Raw genomic sequence first — 25,045 nt, 5'->3', positions numbered from 1 at the left:
TTGGAGAAGGGGCCGAGTGGCTGTGCCAGCTGGGCTGCGTTGTCTGTTCTGTATTATTAGCCCTATCACAGCGGTTGGAGTCCAGCTTAAAGCTACAAACAGCCAAGTGCTAATTTTAGCCTCCAAAGAGGATAAGGATAAATAGCTTGCTGCCAGTTTGCCATATGGTCCCCTGCCGATTATATTGTGTCAGGAATATTTTCACCCCCCCCTTACCACAACACACAAACACACACAAACACATATATGTCGTCTCAGCACTTTTGACGCCGGGAGATCTGTTCATCTCATGTAGATGTGACTGAAGAGTTAAATTCCCCAAATAATAAAAAATCACACAAATTGAATTATTTAACGGAATTCAAACCCATGTTCGAGGCTCTCACGGTGTTTTAAAGTCGCACATTTCCTTTTTTTATTTGCGCTGTTCATCTATTTGTGAAATGTGACACTGAAACTGTAATTTTCCTTCAGGATAGCCCCCTCTTTTTTTTTTATCCGCCGTAGCTTCCAGCTGCAAGGTCACATTTGGCTTCTTCTGTAATCTCCTGCAACTGGGGTTATATTCTCATTTGAAAACGTGAGCCCCGTAGAAGAATGAGAATGAGTCTCTGCCTCTGTCCCCCCCCCCCTCTCCCATCAACACACATGCATATGTTCACATGTAAATGCAACACACACACACACACTCGCACAGCAACTCTCCATTATTCTCTCGCTCTCTCTCTCTCTCAAATTGAAATAATTCAATTTATGGACACAGTTCCAGACCTCCCTGGCTAAGACCATTATGCATGGAGCCCCCCCCCTTCTCTAACAAAAGAACGGGAGAATTTACCAGCCGGCTCTCCTAACGACACCCACACAAAGCCAATTTCATGCCAGGAAAACACCAGCAAAAGCACCATTTTTGGTCAAAACTCGCATCCCTGAGGATTTTCCTTATCGTTGAATATGGGTCGACGATACTTTAATTTTTGCTGGGGCTTATTTTATAACCCTGATATGACCGGGGCAGCTATTTTTGCTTCCAACATTCAAAACCTTGGTTTCTCCGCAGGCGTTGGTTCATTTAGAAGTGAAAGACTCAACAGTGTCAGACCTCTTGGATTGATTTGGTCTCAGATTCAGTCAAAATTCATGCAGAACTTCTATTCTGTCACTTGAAACCATTAAGATGTGAAGCACCAGAGTTGAGTTGGTGTGCTGTGAGTGCAGGTAACCCTGGGACGCAGGAGGTTGGAGGTAAAGTATGTCAACTAGGCCAGAGCTTGACCCGAGGCTGACCCAGACCAGACATGCTGCCCCCTGAGGCCTCCTCCCCTTGGTCCTTTTGACATGGATACCTACTTTAGGGATTTAACCGAGAGATAAAGACCTCGGCAAGCTTTTCTAAAAGTTTAGAGAGAGAGAGGGAAGAGAGATCGAGGTAACAAATACCTGCAGGTAAACACAAAGCAGCGGGGTGGGCTGGAGGGCAGCATGGGCGTTTACTTTGTGTGTTTGCCGAGCAACACAAAGCATGCCACTTGCGGTGCACACACTTGCGAACACACATTTGGATGTAACCTGATCATCCCTTCCCGCTCCGAGCTAGTGAAACTCAAAGAGATGAGCAGGGACTGGGGGGGGGGAGATGCTCACTAGTGATAACCTTTAGAGTAAAGGCCTCAGTGGCCGTGTTAAGCGCACACAAAAACACACTCATTGCACGTATACCCATACATGTATTGTGCACACAAGCTCCCATGGGCCTTACCAGGTCTTTGTTCCACTGAGAATCTCCACCGCGGCAGAGAGGTCATACTCTTACAGGAAGTCACCCCCACAGAGGGCTGCCTTTTTCAGGAAGTGACTCGGTAGGACTGTGTGGCGAGAGCGCCGGTGTCCACGGGGGGCATATCACTCCCGTCCACATGGGCCCATGCTCCACAGGAAGTAGGCCCGCTGTAAACCCACTCACTTCCTCTTCCCCTGGCGCTGTCCCGATAGCCTTATCAGGTCTGCGTATGGGGAGACTGATAGGACTACAAATCCCCCACATCCCCACTACACCACATCCTGTGCCTGTACGCGGGAGGGGGAGCGGAGGCGTTGTGTTACTTTGGGGTTAATTTAACACTTTTACGAGTGTGAAACACAGAGGAGCAGTGTTGATGTCGTGAAGAAGGGAATCCCGTGATAAAAGTGCCACAGAGCTCGTGTCTTTGTCTGTTTAATCGTGTTTTTACTTAAAAATCCACTTAAACCCTGGAATCGAAATGCAACGACTCAACAACTCGAACGGAGGAGGTTGTTGCTCAGATAATGACTGATCCTGTTTTCCTAACCACCCCTTCAGTAACCCGAGCTTGTGGGCGCAGACCTTATTATTCCCCCTCCTCAATACTAAAACCTTCTGTTATTCCCAAAAAACTCACTGGGAGCTAATGCGCTATTATTAGCTGGTGCCACCGCAGGGTTAGCGTGCCTGTATTATCTAACTGCATGGCTGGTGCTGATAGGTTAGCATGAGTGGGAAAATCCTTGTGCATTATAAGTGTTTATCAGGGGCTGTGCATTCAGACAGAAAACAGCTGCACACGCTAAGACGGGAAACTTAAGTTTGCTTAATTTATCTACACCCCAAACACGGAGAGATGATTACAGACGAAACACGGTGCTGAAATTACACATTTCCACTTAACTTAATTAAACTTGTGCTTTAGATTGGTTGGTAGAGGTGAAACGAGTCAGCGCTGCATGATGCTGTAATTTCTCTAAATGTAGCTCATTGTCAAAGATGCACGGCTCATATGAAAGGATGAGATTCATGTTGATACCTTCATCCTGTCGTTAAGTAGAGAGAGATCCTGGAAGTTATATAAAGTGTATTTACAGTCAGTCTGAGTTTACTGAAAAGGATATTTTGATAGTTCATTAAAGGGCTCGCATCAGTATCTCTAGTTTTCTCTGGTTGAAAACATATTTTTACTGAAGGTTTGGCCACAGCACAGATAAAACAGGATGTTTTTCCTTTCGTCTCGCTGAAGGTCCCTTCTCTTTGTCCAACGTCCACATTGAAGGACTTTGGAACGCCCTTCAGCACATCAGCTGACTTTTGGAAAGGACCGCCACGCCATTGTGTTGTTAAGTGCTCTTAGCTTTTGTTAAAGTCCTTGTCCTCTCTCCCATCCCTTCCCCCCCTTGCCCTCTTCTTCCATACTCCGCTTGACTCCCTCTCCCTGTGCGTTTGCTGTGCGCCGGGGTTTTGACCGAGGTTGTGAGTCCAAGGTGTCAAAAGCCGTGTGAGAAGAAGCCAAACACAGAGAGACTGACGGTCGAGACTGAGAAGGCAGCAGAAATGGCACAATTTCAGGAATCTTGTCATAATTTCAAGAACCATTTTATGTGTGTGTGTGTGTCTGTGTGTGTGTGTGTGAGGACTTCCCTTCACTGAGGCGCAGAATCGGAGGGCCCCCCTCACAAGTGCTCCCATTTGAACCGAGTCTGGCCTTCTATCTTCAGGTTGGGGGAAAAAGAAAACGGCAACACAAAGGCAAGAGGGGAAAAAATCAATAGTTACACAGCAAAAGTGCTCGACATGAAAGGGTGAATTCATCGCCCTACACTTTCATTTGAGCTTGTAGCGTCTGTCTCTTTCTCCCCGATTCTTTCTCTCTGGACTGATCTGGAAATGGGACTAAAAGGCATTCGCTGTACGTGTGTGTGTCTGTGTACGTGTGTGTGCCTGTGTGTCTGTGTGTGTCTGTGTGTGTGTGTGTGTGTGCGTGGAGGCATACTGCAGTTTAATGTCGTGTCGGTGCCCGGCGCTTCAGGCGGTTTCCAGCGTGTCAGGCAGCCTGTGGAGATGACCCTTTACGGGAAAATGGCACAGAGAGAGCAGTCACATTTACACTGACATTTTTGCCATCACCTATGGCTATGTCAACAGGCCTGATCCCCCTCCCCCTCCCTCTCTCACAGCCAACAGTGGATGGGCCTCAGCCACAGAGAAGCACATGAACACTTTCACAGAAGAAGAAAAAAAAAAATACCATTAACACAAATCTAATATTAAGTATTTTGTAAAAGGTTAACCATGTGCTCTGAGAAACGTCATAAAACTGTGAGAAAAGCCCTGAATAATTTCCTAGAGCTCAATGCGATGTCTTGAGATCACTTGTTGTTTGTCCAAGACGGAGAAATATTCAATTTGCAACCACATAAATCAAACAAATCACACTTGAGTAGCTTGAGACGTTGAATCTCTGGCAATAATATTCAATATGAATAGCAACAATTATACTCTCAGACCACTACAAGGAAAACCACATGAATCTAATAGACCTTCTAATTAACTCATAAATTTCAGAGCTGGCTTGTGTTCGTGTGTTTTATTTTTGTTGTTAGCGCAACACATTCCCTGCGTCTCGCTTCCTGATCTTCCTCCTCGTCAGATCAACACCGGTGAAATAATTGCTCAAAACTTGGCTCCAATTCCAACGAGAAGTCTCCAGAGTGCTTTAATTACAGATAGCCCTCGTATATGAGTCACCAGTTACTGTCATTATTGAATGTGTCAGCGCCGATCCACAAAACTGTCATCGTTCAAGTATCCCGGCTTTGTTATTGCTAAACACTCGTTATTTACTGTAATTACTTCAACGGAATTGTGTTTGATTACAGGAAGCAATTACTTAGCTCTCCCCTGCTTGTTTACCTGGCAGGCCCCGTTTTCTTCTTGTTTCTAATAATTACAACTTTCTCTGTTCGCTAATCAGTTTTTTTCATTACGTTGCTGTCGTTTACAAAGATTAATCTGTGCTTCGGAGGGATATGATCGGAAAAAAAATGCACCGGCTGGAGTTTTGAGATGTGAACATTGTGGGGTGTCTCTCCGGCAAAGGCAGGAAGGGAAGTCTAGACGAGCCATATTGTTTTGTCGACAGCGCATGTCATTATCCGGAGAATAGTGGAGGGGATTTCTCTCTGTCTCTCCTCCTCCTCCTCTCCTCCTCCTCTCCTCCTCCTCGGGAAGAAAAGGGAGGCGAAACAGCATTGGTCACAGAGAGTGTTTTGTGTTTAAGTGCGAAGCTTCCTCGTGGACGATCCTGGGAAATAGGTGCATGTGAGTGTGTCTGTTCCCCGGTGCCGCGGCGAAGGGTAAAGACGCACTTTGGAAAAATGTGCCCCTACTTGGGAGTTGCGTTGCGAAGGAATTCCTGCATGTTCAGAATATTCGGAGATGGGAGGGGCCTCCGGAGCCGTGCAAAGGGAACCCCCCACTGCCTGAAACCCCCCTGTGCTCCCCCTCCCCAGGTCTACAGCTTATGAATGGCCTGAATACAATAAACGCTACTTTTCTCCCTCCCTCTTGCTAGCCCTTCTTTACCCCTCTGAGGATTTCTGGGAATGTAACGCATGTGTATGTGTGTGTGTGTGTGTGTGTGTGTGTGTGTGTGTGTGTGTGTGTGTGTGTCTGTGCGAGCGCAAGAGAGAAAAATAGTGTGAAGGAGAGCACTTTAGTGAATGCACCTCAGCACGTGTGTGTGTGTGTGTATCGTGTTGTGAGTGTGTGTATGTGTATGAATTTCTCGCCTGCCAATATGAGCTGTGTGTATCCCGTGTGGAACAGGATAACAGGCCCCTGAGGCCGGGGTCTTGCCTGGGCAACCAACCCAGGGTCATGTGAGCTTTCTGGGGTGTGAAACTCTAGGAGTGGCCCATGAGGGATCAGCTCCAGGTCACTCGCACTCACAGCGAAGCGCACGCACGCACACACACACTCACTCTCTCTCCTCTGCAACATATAGCACTCAGATTAAATGCACTGTCATAAACTCAAAAAAGATTCGTCCCCACCTCTCCTCCCTCTCAGTTCATCCACGGCCTATAAAACCTTGCGAAAACATCTCACGGTAACGTCCAAAAACGCTTAGCCATATGTGAACGATTCCTCACACAGGATCCCACTCATGACATCTGGCACAAAGCTGATATTCACAACCTTATTCCTGAACTCCTGAAAAAGAAAATATTAGAAAGCTAAATGTCATAATTCTCCTGCGCTGTGCTCCAAGCCACTCGTCGGACAGGATCCCTGTTTGCAGATGACTGGCTGGTGAATCTGTGGCTGTTAATTTGCCAGGCAGCAGAAAAATGGCTGACACCTTCAAATGGCACATGTGCCCGCGTAGAGAGGGCAGGTAGCACCCATCTCCGCCTTGGTTCATAAGCAGATCATAACAGATTAGCCTAGATATGGCTTGATAATGTCAGGGTTCGCCTTGAGACAGAAGAGATGTGGGGAAGTGATAACGACATCGAACACAGGAAGCGTCATTAGCAATCACTTGTTGAAGAGGTGGACTGAAAACATCCGGATTACCTGGAACTTTAGTCGTAGTGAATTTGTGAAATGCCTTTTTGTCACAGTTTTGTTTGTTTTACAAAAAGGAAAACTTCAACCCTAAGATAACAATGCCTCACTGTTACACCCCCAACACTGTGTATGTCCTCCATCCCGACCTCACACTCCAGCACACAGGGGGTGGGGGGGTGGGGGAGTAATGAAGGAGGAAGGAGGGGGAGGCGAGACAGAAACATGGAGGAGAAGCTTAAATAAAAACCATCCAAGCTGAATGGGCATAGAGGCGAGTGTCTGTTTAGCTAATGCTAACGAAGCTCGTGGAAATGCATGAAGAAAGCTAACCTAGTTTTTACGTCATTATCTGTTTGCTCACAGTGTGTGTGTGTGTGTGTGTGTGTGTGTGTGTGTGTGTGTGTGTGTGTGTGTGTGTGTGTGTGTGTGTGTGTGTGTGTGTGTGTGTGTGTGTGTGTGTGTGTGTGTGTACAGCATGTGAGGGGACTGATAAAATATTCCTTCCCTTGGTTGGCCCTGGGCATTTCAACTGCCCTGGCTCCTTCCAGTCACTGGCCTGCTCCCTAATTGACACACACACACCCACACACACACACACACACACACACACACACACAGACACACACACACACACAAAATCACACATGCACACGACATTCAGGGATAGTGTGGCTGGAGACACACATGCATAAAGAAAGACAGGGAGAGACACACACACACACACACATACAGACCAATGCACATCCATGCATGCATGCATTCTTCACACACGAACGTGCACCCCCACCGTCCTGCATTGATTCCCCCTCCACCTCCCAGCCCCTCCTCTAACTAGTTGCAGAGACGTTGTCATGGCCGACCGGCGGGGCCAGGCCCACAGTGGTGCCTGTGGCTCTTCCTCATGGGGGGACTGGAGCTTGCTAGCCTAGCTGCCCCACGCTGTATGTGTGCAGCCCTGGGTTACTGCCTGCTGATGCTCTTAATGAGCCGGGCAGCCTGTGTGCGTGGACAGTGACCGACTGGTTCGGTGGCCCGACTGGCCGACTGGCTGCCCGGCTGCAGCGTTCTGACCGTCTGCAGCGAATGGCTGATTGACTGGCGAGCTTGTTTTCTGACTTCCTGGCTGACGGACTTGACGGCTTTGTTGACTGATTAGCTCACCGGTTTGCTCGATAACGTCCTGCTCGACTGGACTGACTGAGACTGTGGACACCGGCCTGACCGACCAACCACAAGGCTGAGAGACATTTTAGCATGAATGCAGATGCACTTGAAATCGCTGCTTACGTGTCAGAGATTTTCTGCCCATTCAAGCAGGCTAGCAACGCAAACTACCACCAAGAACAGTGAATAATCTTTAGATCCATACTTCCATACACACATGTCAACCCATTGTTTGTATATTAGTCCACAAGATGGAGGCGTCTAGCTCAGGATACAGCTGCCGTATCTCCACTCAGATTTCTGTCTGTATGTTGTGGACTATGCATCGATTGATGAAGATGATGCAACGCGACACGAGCTGCGGATGTTTGTTGCTCACAATGTTTGAAACGATCTCTGCAGAGCAAAGTGAGTCCAGCACGAGTCGAGAATTCTGTGTCTGAAAGGAAGCAACATCAGTTTCTTTGCTTTCTGACGAGTGCCGCAGTAATTTAAGATAAGATCTGGTCGTAGATAAATGCTGCACGTGGTATTTTTCCAGGTGTGTCCACGTTGTGTACACTTTTGTTTGTTGGTGATTTGTCTGCATCACAGTGGACATGGCCTGACTCTGTCTCCTCTCATTTGATTAACTCCAGTGTTCCACGCAGCATCTCCTCCCTCTTCCTACCCATTATTTTCTCCTCCTCCGTCGCCTCCTTCAGTGGCACGAGTTTGATCTCCCACTTCTTCCCTCTCACTGATTACTCCTCATCCCTCCACCTCCACCACCGTCTCTCATTCCCCTTTCTCTCCCCGTTTCTAATCTCCCTCTCTCACACGAGCTGAGGCAACACTGTTGACATTTCCCCAACATGGCTGCCAGACACAACTTCCAACACCTTTTCCTGCCTCACCCCCACAGTCTCTCTCTCTCTTTTCCCTCTCCCACCCCACCACAGTCCCCCCCCCCCTCGCTCACTGGGGTTAAAGAAAAGCAGAAATTAGCCCCAGACCTTGCAGAGGTGATTGGTATCAAATTGCAGTGAAAATGGAAATGCCAATAAAATTGACGGCCGTTCTCCAGCCCTCCTCCTTCCTCTTCCCCTTGTAGGTGAAGTGAGCGTCTATAGGTCAGACTTACTCACGAGTATCAGGGAGAGAGAGAGACGGGGCGAGTATTGGGAAGGTTTATATCGGGAAATCTATATCGAGACATATTTTGGGGAATTGATATCTGTGAGCGTGTGAAATTTGGTGCAGGGACGGTCGGGCCCTTGGTGGAGATTTTCCATTCTGGTTTTGGTTTGTGATTAATTCGTTCTTTGGGGTTATTTTATATTCTCTTGGCTCATGATTATGAATTTTACAGATTATAGTTGCTGCTCGTGCACCGTTTTAATCACCATCGCTCAATCGATTCGATGTACTGCTTTAAAATGTGGTTGATATCGCACAGTCTGATATTGTGCTGCTGTGTATGAGGCGGCGGCGGCGGCTTGCAGGTTGGAGAGCGGACTGGAAGGTTAGAGGTTCAATTGCTATTTAGGAAAGAGCGTCTTTGTGATACTTCTCTGTTCAGATCAAATGCTCAAATAAAATATATACAATGTCTAAGAAGTTAAAAACATAACCCATGATAAAGTAAGATGAAGCCTGATGATGATGAAGATGAAGAAGTATGTGACAGTGCAGAGTACAGGCAGCACACATCCCGACCAGACACTTTCCTATAAGAACACTTTTATTACTTATTATGAACTTTCTCTTCACCCTTTGTTTTTTATTTCTCCTTCTTTTCTCCATTCTCACGATTTCTCACCTCTCTCTCTCTCTCTCTCCATTTCACTCAGTCACTCCCTCACTCGCTCACTGAGCTGATACTCGCCGGCCGGTTGCTTCTGTTTTCCCAACTCGCATGGGACAAGCCCCTGGGTTTATTATTGTAGGCTTTGCTGAACATGAGCCGGTCTTTACAATGGATTGAAAGCATTTGCTTCCAATGAAAATCTGGTCTTAGATTACAGGTCCGCCGCTCGGCTCGCCCCTCTTTTCCAGCCAGGGCCGACAGAGGCAGAGAGGAAGAGGGGAGAGAGAGAGAGAGAGAGAGGGAGAGAGAGGGGAGAGAGAGAGAGAGAGAGAGAGAGAGAGAGAGAGAGAGAGGGAGAGAGAGAGAGAGAGAGAGAGAGAGAGAGAGAGAGAGAGAGAGAGGAGAGAGAGAGAGAGAGAGAGAGAGAGAGAGAGAGAGAGAGAAGAGGAGAGAGAGAGAGAGAGAGAGAGAGAGAGAGAGAGAGAGAGAGAGAGACAGAGGGGTGGGTGTATTTTCGCCCTGAAACAGTAGGCAGAAAAAAGTCCCATGTTAAGCTCGGGCTGTGTTTGTTCCAGGCTAATGATGTAACTCAAGCTTGCAATGTGAGAGTGTTTTCAGACAGAGAGAGGTCTGGATGCTGGGTGGACATGTGCATGTTGTGTGTGTGTGTGTGTGTGTGTGTGTGTGTGTGTGTGTGGTGTTAATGCTGGTTAGTCAATAAATCAATGACTCAATTATTTGACAACCTTAATTGATTGATTGCTAAGTGAAAACATGATGCACTGCCTTTCGATTGGAGGATTTGCAGCAGTTTTCTGTTTTTACATTTTTATATTAATCCTTCTGGGCTCTGGAATAAAGCAATAATTGAGTAATATGTAAAATAATCAACGGATCAATCAGTAATGAAAATTATTCTTAGCTGCAGGATTATATTAATGCATATTGATTGGAACCATTATCTATTAAAGTGAGCATGTCCCCGACTGGGTCAAAGGAAGTTAAAGCCACCAAGCAGCCATTGCCTGACACCAACTTTTGACCTTTTGGTGATGTTACAGTAGCCCAACCCCACTGGCTTCACATGCATATGTGCATTATTAATATGCAGTGGCTGGCGTTTGCATCAGTATCGCACCATCTATGAAACGCAAGCCCTTGTTTTACCCCCCTCCATCCGTACCGCAGCGTCACCTCCACTTCTGCACGAGCTTCATTAAAAAGCCTTCAATATGTGTGCATATGTATCTCCTTCTGCCAGAACAGTCGGCGAGAGAGCGGGAGCTAGCCAAGAATGTTGTTTCGTATGGATCGTTGAGAGCCTCTCTCTCCTAATGGTGTATATAATTCAGGTGCCCTCCAGGCATGCTTTCAGGAATTCTTTTGCCTGAGGTAATGGGGAGCAAAGGCCTGGGTTTTCGGCCCATGATTATTCCATTGATGTGGCAGGCTGGAAAAAAGTAATCTCCAACCGGATTAGCGCCAACATCCCCATTAATTATCGATGAACCGGGGGCTTAGGTTTTAGCTAGGTGCTGGGTGTCGCCCTCTGCAAGTTAGCGGAGAACGGGCCCCCGCTAGAATGCAGTTATCTACTGCCGCCACAGTGAATAGAACTCGGAGCTTTAGAAGTGCTTTGTGTGTAATCAATAAATAACTGGATCCAATTCTGTGCACTGCTTCAGCGTTTTAGATTTTTTTCCTTCTTTCCTTCCCCTCACTTCCAGTCAAGAGAGGCGGCGAGGGTGCCACTTGTTTATCCTGTCTCATGTTTCTTTTATGATTATCGTCTTCATTGAGGGTGGCTCGCATTTTTGAATAATGATAATAACAATTAGGCTTTTCACAGCCACAGATGGGAAGAGCCTCTTTCTCTCCGCTGGAGCCGTATAGAACGCGTACAGTAATTGGGGTAGTTGTGTGTCTGTGTGTGTGTGTGTGTGTGTGTGTGTGTGTGTGTGGGCTCTGGGTGTTGAGTCTGAATGCAGAGAAAGGCCCGTGGTGCACACCTTCCTTTCACTGCTCCTCTCGCTGCTCAAACACTCTAAGCTGTCCCAGTGTTCCCCTTAGGTGAGGTTAACTGGCCTTAATAGAGTCTTATCGAAGCCCTACAGGTTGCTGTAAGCAGCCATGACGCCATTGTTATGAAAAGCAGCGAGCTTTGTCAGCGCTGTTTGTGCCTCCGACTTCCTTCTTTCCACCTATTTTCCTTTTTATTTTCCGCCCCCCTCGCATCCTCCCCTTTGTAGTGCCATGTTACTCTTTCCACCTCAGGTAAAATGGCAGAATGCGCCGGGGCGACGCTTCAATAACTATTTTCCCCTCAGGATAATAAAGACTAAATCTCTCTGTCATTTTCAATTCTGCGGGCTTGGATGGGAGAGTGGGGAAATGCGACCTTACAAGTCCTTTGTGCTCCCCCCCCCTCCCCCTCCTCGCAGGAAGATGCAGGCGCTCGCTGTGTTTTCAAGTGGCGGGGGGAGAAAAATGAAAGGCAGGGTTATTTATAAATGTATTAAAAATGAATGCATTTATGAGGTGCTGTTTTCCAGCCATTCTCTGCTTGCCATTGTTGTGTCTCCATACCCCTCCATCTGTGCATACAAAGCCCTCCAGAATTCCTTCGAAATTGTATTTATTCCCTTTGAACGCGGAGGCGCGGCGAATGCAGGAAGTAAACAAACTGTGCGTCTGATCTCCGCTGTCTCTTCCTGTTTCTTGTCATGTGACAGGCGACGGCCTGGACAACAGCGTGGCCTCGCCGAGCACGGGGGACGACGATGACCCGGATAAAGAGAAGAAGCGCAACAAGAAGAGGGGGATCTTCCCGAAGGTGGCCACCAACATCATGAGAGCGTGGCTCTTCCAGCACCTAACAGTGAGTGGACTGAAGCAGCGCTTGTTCTCTGTCACGTGTGCATGACCTCACTTCACTTCACTCACTTTCTATCTTCATAGCTCTGCTTCTTTTATTATTTGACACAAACATAAACGCACACACACTCGCCGACACTCACGGACATGCACAGCACCAGACCCCCCCCCACCCCTCTATCCACCATGTATTCCGGTTTGTACGGTGAACACTTCAAAGACGCAGGCCTGTGTAATCTGCGGGCGATTTCGGCAGCTTGCACTCCTCGCTCCTCATCTGCTGAAACTGAGTAAGGTTGAAGCCACGCAGAGAGACGCCCCTGGCCATAACTGCCGCAGATACATAGATGAACCTTATTAAGAACAAATCTGTCATTATTTAACAGATGCCTGGGATGCTGCGCAGGCCTGTGGTTTGGCTTTATTTTTACGCAGTTATATCAGAGAGGATCAGTGCGTTAGCAGCAGCTGACAGCATCACAAATTGTCTGTGGGGGGGAAATAGTGTGGGAAAAATGCATTTTGACGCTGGAAGACGCGTATGTGACTGTTACAATTGAGCCGACACTAAAGAGGACAGCGACCTCAGATCAGTTCTGTAGCCACAGGTTGCTTTACACCAACAAGAGGAGAATACGTATAAACTTGTATATTGTAGTTTGTAGAGCTTCTCAAGGTCAAAGCTAATTCTTCTGTATAAGTGATTGAATTTGCACCAGTTGCTAATTTAATTTAAATAGTCAAAATAAACTAGGGTCAAATATGTGTTTAAAACATTAAGTGTGGATGAAAACTTCCCTTAAACAAGTAACAAGTTTAATTCATAGAGCTCTTTACAGTACCAGCCACATCCACCCATTCACACACATCAGTATCTTGCCCATGGGACACTTAGGCAGGCGGACTGAGGGAGGCGGGGGTCGAACCACAACCTTCTGGTTAGTGAACGACCCGCTATTCTCCCTGAGCCACAGCCACCCTCTTTAATAATACATGATTTAGGTGAAACCAAAGCATCTGAGAACGTTCTGCTGTGTTTTGTCAGTGAAATAGGTTTTTGAACAACATGAAAACATGTTGCAGTGACTTGTTCTCTGAGTTGTTCTGTGATTTAATCAACACACCAGAGGAAAACACGCTGAATATCAAATTAAAAAACGATTTCAAACAAGTCTAAGAGAAGAACATGTCTATTAAGACTCACATTAGTAAAACTGCATCTTACGGATCAGTTTAAAAACAAACTTTTAATCCAGACGTCTTCATCAAGTCGAAGCCCTGATAACATTTCTTGTGCAGTTTTTAAGGAAACTTGTTTCCAAACTAACTTCACCGACTCGTGTCGCTCCGATTCTGCCGATGTCAGGAGTTTGTGCAGAACACGATACAGTTTGGCTGAGTGGGTGTTGGTTTGAATTGCACAAGCCAACAGGGAGGAGGATGCTTGGGAAAGTAATTTGGTTGTTGGATTATGGATATTGCACGGCTTCCACTTTATATATTTATTTGGAGCCTGTGTTTGATGTCGACGGTGTGTGTGTGTCGTACATTCTTCCTGTTGCCAACAGTGGTGAAGGCAAATCGGAGAAACTTTTTCTTTGACTGTGTATAGTTTTGTGAGGCTCCTAGGCAGAGATGTTCAGTCTGTGTGTGTCTGTGTGTGTGTGTGTGTGTGTGTGCACAGCCTTCTTATACTTTTTGTTTCTCTTTGTGCTCTCCTCTTTCCATCTGACCCTCTCCACCTCCTTAACAAACCACCAGCTCTCCATCACCCTGCACACACATCATCACACAGACACACTAACCTCTCCTCCAACTCCCTGACCCCAACCCATACATCCCCCGAAACCTTCAGGGGCCGCAGAGGAAAGGTGTTTGAAACATACACACATCTTGTCTGTGGAAATACAGTTCAGCACACACATGCCTGGCCAAACGCACACACACACACACACACACACACAGAGCAACACACCTACTGTGTCATATTACACTGTGAGTCGGGCTTATGGGAGGTTTCTGCACCGTTAGATCTCAAACAGTGGGAAGGATATAAGTGAGTGTCAAGGGAGTAAGGGAGAAAAGAAGGAGGCGAGGAGGTGAAGGAGGGGATAAGAAGGATCCGTCAACCTTTCCCTTCTCGGTAGAAGGAACTAAAAGATGTTTTCACGTGTAAGCACACAATGGCATATTGGGTGAATTGTTTTTACGACAGAGCTGCTGTTTCCTTCGGTGCAACAAACTGAAGGTTGATAGAAGAAGAAACCCGACGTGTTTATCCAGCCAGACAGAAAATGAAACCCAGACAGCAACATCTCCGTTGTTTATAGGAAATGTGGTTTTAATTTTGAGAATCGCTGGCGTTGACAATACCACTGGTGTCAGAAGAAATGCTCTGACTGGTCTCATTTGTTTACACTAATCATTCTTCGGTGTCACTATTAATTTAATCAGCACGAGTCTCACCTCTGCTGCAGCAACATTCACCGTATCTCCTTCCAGTGGCAGGACGTCTCTGCCCGGTGCAAGCGTGAGCACGGACAGCTGATCCCGGCTCGTCCGCAGCATCGGTGGCTTTGTCTGGCCTCTTAGAGATAGACACAATGCCAATTAGGCACACACAGATGCATGCATGCACACACATGCACACACCCATGACAAAGTGCTGTGGCAGCACACAACCCGGAATAGGGTTATTTCTCCAGCCTAATAAATATGTTGATACACCAGGACAGAGTAAACCAGGGCACAGTAGATTTAAGTAGATGTCTCTGTACCCACCTTGGTGTATTTTCTGTTATTCGCCCTCACACTTGGACCCTCAGGGGAGATCCCATTGTAGTGAAGCGGAAGGGGAAGGTAGGTGGCAAACTGAGGCTGTGAGTGCATCAGCAGTGTAGGTGGGAGATGGCATTCACATGGCTGTTTTTTTTTTTTTAAGGCTTGTTTGTGAAATAATTTCTCCATCTCTGCTCATTTATTCATCAATTATGCTAATTTTACTAGTGCAGGGAAATATTTTAAACTACAGAAATGTCAGTGCCAGAGTCAAAGCTTTAGTTTGGGTGTAATGACTATTCCCCTATGAAGGGTGGAGATGGAACGTCAACAAAAACAAGCTGAGAATCTCCTCTGCTGTGCGTCTATCTGATGTGTGATGGGTGGATTGACGGATGGAGCGGTGGCGTTGAATTTGAATCCCCGACTTCGCTCCATCGTGCCCAATGAGCTCATGTGTTCTCGCCGGCGCTCGTGGGACAAGCTCATCTGAAGAATTTGGCTGCTCCTACTTGGAGCGACGACAAAACTCGAGCGTTTACCGCACGACACAAATGGCCACACAAAGCCGCCCGCTGCCAGCCTGACATGCAGCTGTAAACCTGGTGGGGAACCAAAATAAAGGAGGCGACAGGGGGGGGGGGGCTGCTGCTCCGTTTGTTTTCCAGTGACATTGTTAATTAAACATATGCTGCGACAAATTACAACGTACAGATTAAATGAATGGTGATGTCAACAAAAATCCACCATGGTATCTGCCTGGAATCACAGAGGGTGTGTTTAAACGGATAGATGATGATCTGAGGTCTGTTACTGATGCGTTTAAATATGTTTAACAGAATAATTTAAGTCGAGGAATCAGAAACTGACCAAAGGGACGAGCCTTGACATGAAGAAGTAGCCCATTGTCTTGTTCCTCCCTCTCTCCTGTTGTGTGCAGTCGCACCCTCCTCTCCTCACAAATAGTATTTTCTTGTTTAATTTAACAAGAAACGAGTAGTAAATGAAAGCTCAGGCCTCAAATCCCCGACGCGCCCTGTGCTCTGCTCTCCACTCCCCTATGAAAAGGCAATTTGTGAAATTATGTGATAGAGTAATTAGATGGAATTCACCCCCCCACCTCCCTGCTACACACGCCACCCATATCCCCGTTTAGATTGTTGCCTTGCTAAACTGAAGTGTGTGTGTGTGTGTGTGTGTGTGTGTGTGTGTGTGTGTGTGTGTGTGGTAGAGAGAGAGAGAGAGGAAGGAAGGCAGGGGGTGGGGGGGTTTGGCATCCAGAGTGTTAGCATCGTTATATTAGCCTGGCAGACTGGGACACACTCTCATACACATTATCACTAACACTCTCTCATTCTGGCTCTCCTCCCCTCCTATTTGTACACAGACTCAGTGTAACGAGGGGCAGCCGCGATCGCAGCTCATAAAAGAAGCCAACCCGCAAACCCTCAATGAGCTGCCCCCGTTCCCGTCCCCCCGCCTCCTTTCTCCTCTTAAAACGTGTAAAATGCACAGAGAGAGCGGGTGGGTATAAAAAAATCCAACTGGAAGGCATAATCCCCCGTTAATACAATTAGAGTCTAATTTAACTGCTCGCATATATACGCAGATGTAGCTGAGCAGGGGGCGGTGGGGAGCTGCTCCCCACAGCGGCGTGCAGTGAGGGGGTTGAGCAGAAACAGGTGTGAAAAGTGATATAATTCATTTCTGCACCGGCAGAGGAGGCCAGGAGCCTCGCTGCTGTGGGTGGCACACAGGGTGGGGGGTGGGGTGACGAGAGGGTGGGCCAGGGATGGGTCACTCGTAATTAACTTTAGGAAAATTATTTCCCCTCATATCAAAATGGTGCAGAGGAAACGTTACTGATGAAAATAGTTTTTTTCAAGGTTCAAGTACGATTTTTTTTTTTTTTTAACAAATAATCGCTGCAGCTATTTGTTGATATGAACATTTCATATCGTTGGAAGTTCAGGTCCTGAGCGTCACCGAGGAGCAAACACAAGCCAGATACGTAAAGTCTCCACCGAACAACAGGAGTGAGGGAGAATCGCCAGAGGTCAAAGTTCAACATTGCCTCAGATGCCATTAGTCTTGGGCTGTTTATTGCTGGAGCCTGGACGTGTCAGCACCCTGGTCACCCGCGGCAACACAGGCCCGTAACGGTGTTATTCTACTGGTCCTGTGTTCATATTCACTTCAGGCTGAATGTGCCTTTATTGCTCTTCTGATCTATATCCATATAAGGACAAAACAGGGAAGAGGAAAAGGAGATGAAGTATTATAACATGAACTCAAATCACAATACGGAGACTTCACATGCATTGTTTTGCAAGAATGTCCCCCGGTAATAACTTAGAAAAGTCATCAGGGCCAAAACGGAGAACATCAGCTGACGTCTTAAGTGTTTATTCATAAACGACAACAAAGGCACGATGTCCATCTTGATACTGTAAAGTAATACAGTGGTCTATGTGGCCTGGTGTCTCCGATTAGGTCTTAATTCAATCTAAGTGGCAGTCAGAATCTTAGGCGCCACGGCATTAGGGTTTCAAATCGGCCTTAAGGGACGACAGACCGGCGGACGGATCTGCCAAAGGCCTGGCGTGACACTGTGACGAGACAGAGCGGCAGAGGGGGAAACAAGGGAACAAGTTAGTCTTATTCTCAGCATTTTTATTCGGTTTCAGATACATTATCTCTAGGAAAGGGAATTGGCTTCGGGCAGGGTGTGTGTGTGTGTGTGTGTGTGTGTGTGTGTGCGTGTGTGTGTCTGTTTGTGAGGCCTTTTGTTTGTGTAAATGCGTGTGTGTGTGTGTGTGTGTGATGGCTTTAGTTTGCATGAGGGCATTTGGCCGCGGCGACTTGTCCGTACCAATCGGAGAAGGAGTGGTTGGTGTCAAAGAGGCGGCAGCTGAGTCAACCTGCCCACCCCCCACCACACACACACACACACACACACACACACATTGCACACACACCAATACTGTGCTCCAACCCCCACATTACCCCACACCTTGTAATGAAAACATCATCAATTATCCCTCTTGACAGGCCCCAGGGACCAAAGGCAGACAGCTCTCTTTGGGGGCTTCTCTTTGTGAACTGACCCTCACACTCACACACACATACTTGCTTCTCACACACTTCACCCGTCCACACGGCACATGCACGGCTTTTTATTTCAGTCTTTGTATTAAAAGCTAAAAAAGGCCGAAGACCCATCTTTTTCCAGGAGAGGGTAGAGTCGACAGTAGGTCTGGTCCATCTGGTGGAGATGTAGGGGGCAGGAGGTGTGTGTGTGTGTCTGAGTGTGTGTGTGTGTGTGTGTGGGGGGTCTGGGGGTGTTGGTGGAGGGAGGGGTAATGGTATGGCGAGGGCAGAGGGAAGCCATCAGTCCTGACATGGGCTCCTGAGAGGCCATCTGTTTCATGATTGATGGATGGAGTGATGGATGGATGATACAGTAGTGGTTTAGAACCAGTGACACACGGCAGATGTAGACATTGTGGTTGTTTGCAAAAGTATTGTTGTGGTTCTGACATTTTGTTATGACTTCGGTTGATCCTGGGCTGAAATTGATTTTTTTCCTATTGTGACTTTTTGTATTTAAAGACGCGAACCTCCAGCTTGAGAGATAAATTCGATTCATCTCATTCATTGAAAGTCGGTGTCGAGATTCCCTCTCCGTTGTGAGAGTGTGGTTTCTCTCCCCCACTTCAGACCTGTCAGCTGCGCTTAATACATTTCATAGGTTTGGGTTTCCATGGCGTCGGGTTTTAGGTGTTTCCATCCTGCCAAGAATCCGATTCCTGGAAAAACACTGCATACTTGAAATTTTTAAAAATAGCTCTTGTATAAATATAAAAATTCTTACGTTTGAGTATTGAAGCGTTTCCATCCTTTGCTCTCTCTGGTCAGACGTCATGTTTGAATCTTGGCTTCATGCTGCAATATATGGAAATGATTCTCGTGACTTATTTCACATTGAGGTTGGACGGGTTCAAACCCGAACACAAGTCAGTCCCACGAAATCCAGTTTGCCACAGCTGGCCCGGAGGTGAAATGAACGTTCAAACCCAAGCAGAGCGCCGTCCTCTCAGCTGGAGTTTGGCTTGCGAGCGCTCGGTTGGGGATTTTCTTTTCTTCCCTTTTAAAATTTATTGTCATGTGAAGATTTTCCTGATAATATCACAGGGTGAGAAATGACTTAAACATGTGTAGGTGGCCTGTAAGATTCAGTGTCTTCTACTCCTGACGAGACTTTTCTCCTCTTGTATCATTTTACTTCTCTATTTAAAAGCCCTCAAGGCCAGTTAACTTTTAATTCATGTCACCTTTGAACTCTTCCAAAATGGCGTCGGTGGAGTTGGACCGTGAGTGTGTGCGAGTGTGTGTGTGTGTGTGCGTGTGTGTGTGAGTGTGTGTGAGTGTGTGTGAGTGTGTGTTGATCTGGCCTCGTAGTCGAGGGGTGGGTCGATGTGTTTCCTCCAGAACGTGAGAACTTTACAGACCCTCAAGGTCGGTCAGTAGCACTGGAGTGGATCAGCAGTCACAGGAGTCTAATATGGCCGTCGAGGATACACACAACACACACACACACACACACACACACACACACACACACACACACACACACACACACACACACACACACACACACACACACACACACAGACACACACAGATCAGTCCATATTCAAACTTTCAAAGCCTTTTCGTGGTTATTTTTTAATGTGTATTAAACACAAAGTTGAGGAAACACTTCATATTTCTCTTAATTCTTCTGTTATACTTTGTCCCCATTGTTACTGTCGACCATCTCTTCTTCCGTCTCGTCGTCCCTTCGTCCCTCTCCCTGTCCCCTCTCCCTCTCCCCTGTCCCTCTCCCCTCTCCCCTGTCCCCTGTCCCCTCTCCCTCATATAATTTCATAGTTGGGAAACTATGAAACAGTTCAGTGTGCGGTTTCATTGTTGTACGACGGGATGATTGATGGCTTCATGCTGAAGCTGTGTTTCACACTAGTTCTATTTTTCATTATCAGCTGTGTGTGATAAGTGTGTGTGCGCATGTGCGTCCGTGTGCGTGTGTGTGTGTGTGTGTGTGTGTGTGTGTGTGTGTGTGTGTGTGTGTGTGTGTGTGTGTGTGTGTGTGTGTCTTCAGAGTGGGACAAAGGCCCACTAACCCGGATGTGTGAAATCACTCTTGGTTTTGGTACCCACTAATCAGTTTACAGCGATCTGCAAATCCGAAGAAGACGCTCACTCTCAGGCCTCAGACACACAAACTCACACAAACACACACACACAGACACAGACACAGACACACACTATCTAACATCAGCCCTTATGGTAACGTCAGTGGTTGGGTGGGGTGTGGAGTTCCCCACCATCACTGTGGTATTTATTGGAGAGTGAGTGGCAAGTTGAAGAGTGGAAGAGTCAGGGAAAATGATTGTCATACGTCTGTGGTTAGCTTGATGGAATGCTTCGATCCAGCACTTTGAGATCAGCCACGTTAGCTTCTCGTTCGTACTGATCGCAAATACACGACCTTCAACCTCCCTTTATTCAGCTTGATTCATAAACCCCGTTAAATGAAGCTTTGGCAGCAGAATGTCCCTCACGTTCCTAGAGACAGAGTTTAGCATCGGCCCGCGCGTCGCATGATTCTGTTCATCCAGCGAGATATTAACTCTGCTATAAGTGTGAAATCACATTAGCACTAGCTGTTAGCCGTTATCCATTAGGCTGCGTTTGTTGATCCACAGGATTCTGGGATCTTTTCTGGCTGGAGTCAGCAGCTCAATACCTTTTACTTACAGCAACTGCAGCAGCCTGCCCTAGATACATTTTGTGTGTGTGTGTGTGCGTTTGTCCGTGTGTGTTGTTGTGCATGTGTGTGAGTGTGTGCCTGCATGCACATCTGTCTGTGGCGGCATATGCAGTCGCCCTGTTATTTGTATGTGTCAGCTTTATGTCTCTTTTGTGCGAGCCGGGAGTGCGCGTCTCCCTCCATGCGTGTGCCTGATGGATCCTGTGGCTTTGCCGTCGTGGTAATCAGTTTGCACGTTGGCTGAACTAATTTATCAATTCAGTTCCTCCCACTTGTATTCTCTCCCATGCGTGAACCCGCTCTCGTTTCCCGGCGCTCTCCGTCTCCGTCGCCCTCTCACACAGAACACTCCTTTCTGGAGAACCGTAAGGGCGTCCTATCTTTTATGCATAGCTTCTGCCTCTCTGACTCCTCGCCGCCGCTCCCCCCCTGTCTTCCATGACTCCTGCTCATTCCATTCTCCTATAATGCACGGCTGTGTTGCCTCACATTTTAATGGCCTTGAACCATGATATCATAGCAGCAGTGTTGCACTGGTGCAGTTGGGGAGAGGTTTTGGTAAGGGAGCTATGATTTACACATGAGAAAATCCTGCGATATCTGCCCACAACTCATCCTCTACACCCACTTGTCCTGTAATGTTGTGATGGAAGCTGTGCGGTTTGACGCCGCGTGGCTCACGGTGCACAGGAGGCAGGTGGCGTGGAAGGTATGGCCATAGGCTTGTTGTTTGTTTACACTTGGTCAGGTGACCCAATGTGCCCGCGTGGGGGGGGATGGTCAGGTGTGTGTTGAAAGTGCATCTGTGACACACACGAGTATGGATGCAGACGTGTGTGTGTTTGTCTGTGTTGTGTATACTTATGTGTGTGTGTGTGTGTGTGTGCACTGGAGTGAGAGAAATCATAACTAGTGACCCAGGTGGTGAATGCAGACAGGAAATAACTCATGGTAGAGGAGTTGGACAGAGCTGAGGGAATGTGGTGGGAAAACCCACACCAGCGCGCACACTTTCATTTCTCTCACTTTTCATCCTCCTGTCTTTCATTCACATCCCTTCTTCCTAAATTCTTCCTCCTCTCCTCGTGTCCTGTGCGTTTGTCCCCACGTCTCTTTCCTCGGACACACTTTCAGCCAAAATGTGTTTCACGTTGCATATTTTCTTCGTCTTTCTCCTCCTCTCCCTGCTTCCTCCCTCTCCGAGCTGTGCTCTTGCAGTGTTAGTAATGGCGGGGGGGAAGTGAACACGGCTGAGGGTGCTGCTCACTTGTTTGTTACGACAGATTAAGTCATTGATTTGTAAAAGCGGTGCACTGATGGAGAAGGCCCTCTGCTGCCGGAGACGAGCACAGAGGCAGCCACATGCCCCCCCCTCCCCTCCCCTCCCCTCCCTCCTCTGCGGGCGAGGGTATTAAAATCGAAGGCAAAGATGAGAGCTAACGGTAAAGACAGGAGTTAAGTGGTGGTGGTGGGAGAAAAGAGGGGAGAAAGGGAGGCAGCATGAGATAGTTAAGCAAAAATGCTAAATATAGAACAGAGGGATGGAGGGGGGCGGAGACGGGTGAGTAAGATGGGGCGATAGAGGGATGGGAGGGAGGAGGGAGGGGTGTAGGTGTGCACTGAATGACAGAGATGTCAGAGAGAGACCGGGGGGGGGAGGGAGGTGGGGTGAGAAAGCTTCATCTTTCAATAGCATCGGCTGCGTCTCCTTCCCTCTGATGCTTCCCGCTCCAGAGAGCATAAGGGAGCAATTGTGAAATACCTTCACCGAGTTTCAGCATCCCCCCCAACCCAGGTTCTGTCCCCGGGGCCAACGGTGAGTTTGTAATTAAAACGTCGGGAGCAAAAGGGTAATTATGATAATAACATAATAATATCGCCGGGGTTATTAGAATGTTCTGCGGTCGCCAAATTGCTTCCTCGGAAAGATCAGATTTCAGTGGCATTAGGTAAAGTCACATTTCCTTGGAAGTCAGGTGAAATGAGATGGATTCCCTCTCTGAGAATCTGATTCCCTCTCTGAGAATCTGATTCCCTCGCTCGCGTATGTCACGGACACTGATTCCCAAAAAAAAGTCGCTCGCCACAATCGCATGTACCACTTACAAGCTCAATTTAGTCCAAATGGTTGCCATGTTCAGGAAGTCCACTTGTTTGTTGAACACTTTCTGTTTTGTAGCTTTGAACCCGACGTTTCTCTGCAGCTCCGTGTTTTGCAGCCGTGTGAAACAAGAGAACATTTGTTTTGGGGGTTTTTACAGATCACTGCTAGAACGCTAGCTGCAAGCGCTGTAGCTTGAAGATTGCACACTGGCGCTCTGAGGCGCATCCCGCTGTTTCCTCTCAGCTTTCTGTGCTACCTGACTGGGATCAGGCTTTGTGGATCCCTCCCACTCCCCATTTACACACCCCCTCCAACTCAGGCAGCCCCGAGGCAGCCCACCTCCAGCTGTGGCTGCCGTTCACTGCTCCACTTGGTGCAAGCACCGATTGCTTTGGAGTGCCTCCCCTCGCTCAAATAGGCGGTAATTACGGGCTTAAAGAGGTTTAGTGGTCCAGCAAACTACATAATCACCCCCTGAATTAGCCCCAGCTCATCAGCCTCAGTCCAACGAGCAGCGCTTACCACTAGCACTAGCTATCATGCTGCACCCCCTTCCCTTTATTGCACAGAGGGAAGCGCAGCAGCAGGTGTTGTGCAACATCCGGCCCCCTTAATAAATTTAGCCTCCCCTGAGCTGGAATGGGAGGACTAATGAAGCACGCCCTTGCTCTTAGGGAAACCAACCGGAGAGCACAGAAGCCGCTCATATAGCAAACAATAGAGACGAGTTCCTTCAGTATCGACCCCGTCCTTCACATTCGGTGTTAAACACAACAATGCAGCACTTTGTTAGGACTTGAGATGGTCATGTGCACGCATGATATAAGCTCCAGAACACACATAAGCTGGAGACTCACCCAACTGTAAAGCACATGGATCATTGTTCAAACCCTGTAGCAGCTACAGCTACTGCTGCCCCGCTGTATGTGTTGTGCCTGTCGAGTTTTGGAAAAGTGATGATGGATGCTAATCGTCAATTATCATCGTGGAGAAGCCGTTGCCATGCTGTACATTGTGTAATCCACTTTGTGCTCGCACTTTAATAACATACTTTTCACCCTTTACCTCGTCAGCTAACTAGATTTATCCAATTCCCATCGGCGAGAGTGCTGTGAGATTTTCCCTAAATCAACAAAAGCTGTTTTTGCGAGAGGAAATGCTCATTAACGAGTAAAAAGCCCAAGAACATCTGTTTTTTTTCTTGCTTTTCTCAATTTCCAGAAGAGATTTGATGTCAGAAACAGTTCGAGACGGGGCTTCTTTGCAATTTTTCGGTGCATATATCGGGTAAAAGAAAAAAGCAGTGGTAAATTATTCATGGCACAAGCGTTGTGTTGGTTTACCATAGTCCAGCGCCATGAAAGACGGGGGTGCGTTTATTCTGCGCAGATCTCGCAGAGGGCACCGTGAGATATTCTGCAGTCGGTTCATTGGGAGTCTCTCCGAAGATCAGGTTTTTGCTCTGTTTCGTTATTTTGCATCGGAGCCGCCAGAATCAGAGGAAATGAGGTTAGGAGTGCTTTGTTTTTTTCTGTTGTTGTTTTGTTCGCCCTCACTCCCTTTTCTTTTTTCCCTTCTTTAATCCCCCCCCGTTCTCCCAGAGCCAGCTTTGTTGCTGGGTCCCTGCTCCCTAATGAAGTCAAAGGGATGTCAGTCGATGCCACCTACACAGAAAGGAATTTGAAATGGCGTAGCTCTCCCGGCGCAGCGTGAGCGCACACACACACGCAGAGGATGAAACTTTTCAGTGAAAGTTGGGGGAATTGGAAGCGTGCGGCTCTGAGATACAACAGGCTTACAGTTTGGAACGCTTGTTTTAAAGTCTGCTCATGCTCAGGGTTCTGGGCATTTGTTGTTAGCATAACAATGTGCTTGCCTCCCCAAATATTTAAGGTAATCTCATACACTTTTGGCAGGAGCAATACTACACTTCCAGTAAACTGTGTTCGTGTGACTGTGTTTGTGTGTGAGGGAGTAGAGTGTGTGTGTGTGTGTGTCTGTGTGTGTGTGAGTGTGTGTTTAAGACAGTTTGGTATGATACTCTGATGCCCTTCTAGCCAAAAAGGCCCCCGGATTAGCCGTCAGGCATTCCTGATGGGCAGCTCAGTTTCCACAGAGATTTGACCTGGGAACAGTGAG

General features: G+C 47.4%; 1 protein-coding gene across 4 annotated transcripts in view; it reads left to right on the top strand.

Annotated features, from left to right (window-relative positions):
• meis1b (Meis homeobox 1 b) overlaps positions 1-25,045 on the top strand; it is an 81,229-nt gene that overhangs the window by 25,197 nt on the left and 30,987 nt on the right. For all 4 annotated transcript variants that reach the window (XM_035172514.2, XM_035172517.2, XM_035172516.2 and 1 more), the window contains one exon: positions 12,050-12,195. In XM_035172514.2, the coding sequence (XP_035028405.1) occupies positions 12,050-12,195 (146 nt within the window). The remainder of the gene's footprint in view (positions 1-12,049; positions 12,196-25,045) is intronic.

The sequence above is a fragment of the Hippoglossus stenolepis genome, chromosome 12 (genome assembly GCF_022539355.2).
Source record: "Hippoglossus stenolepis isolate QCI-W04-F060 chromosome 12, HSTE1.2, whole genome shotgun sequence".
NCBI lineage: Eukaryota > Metazoa > Chordata > Actinopteri > Pleuronectiformes > Pleuronectidae > Hippoglossus > Hippoglossus stenolepis.
Note: the sequence above shows the minus strand (reverse complement) of the source record. Positions and strands in the feature narration are given on the sequence as shown.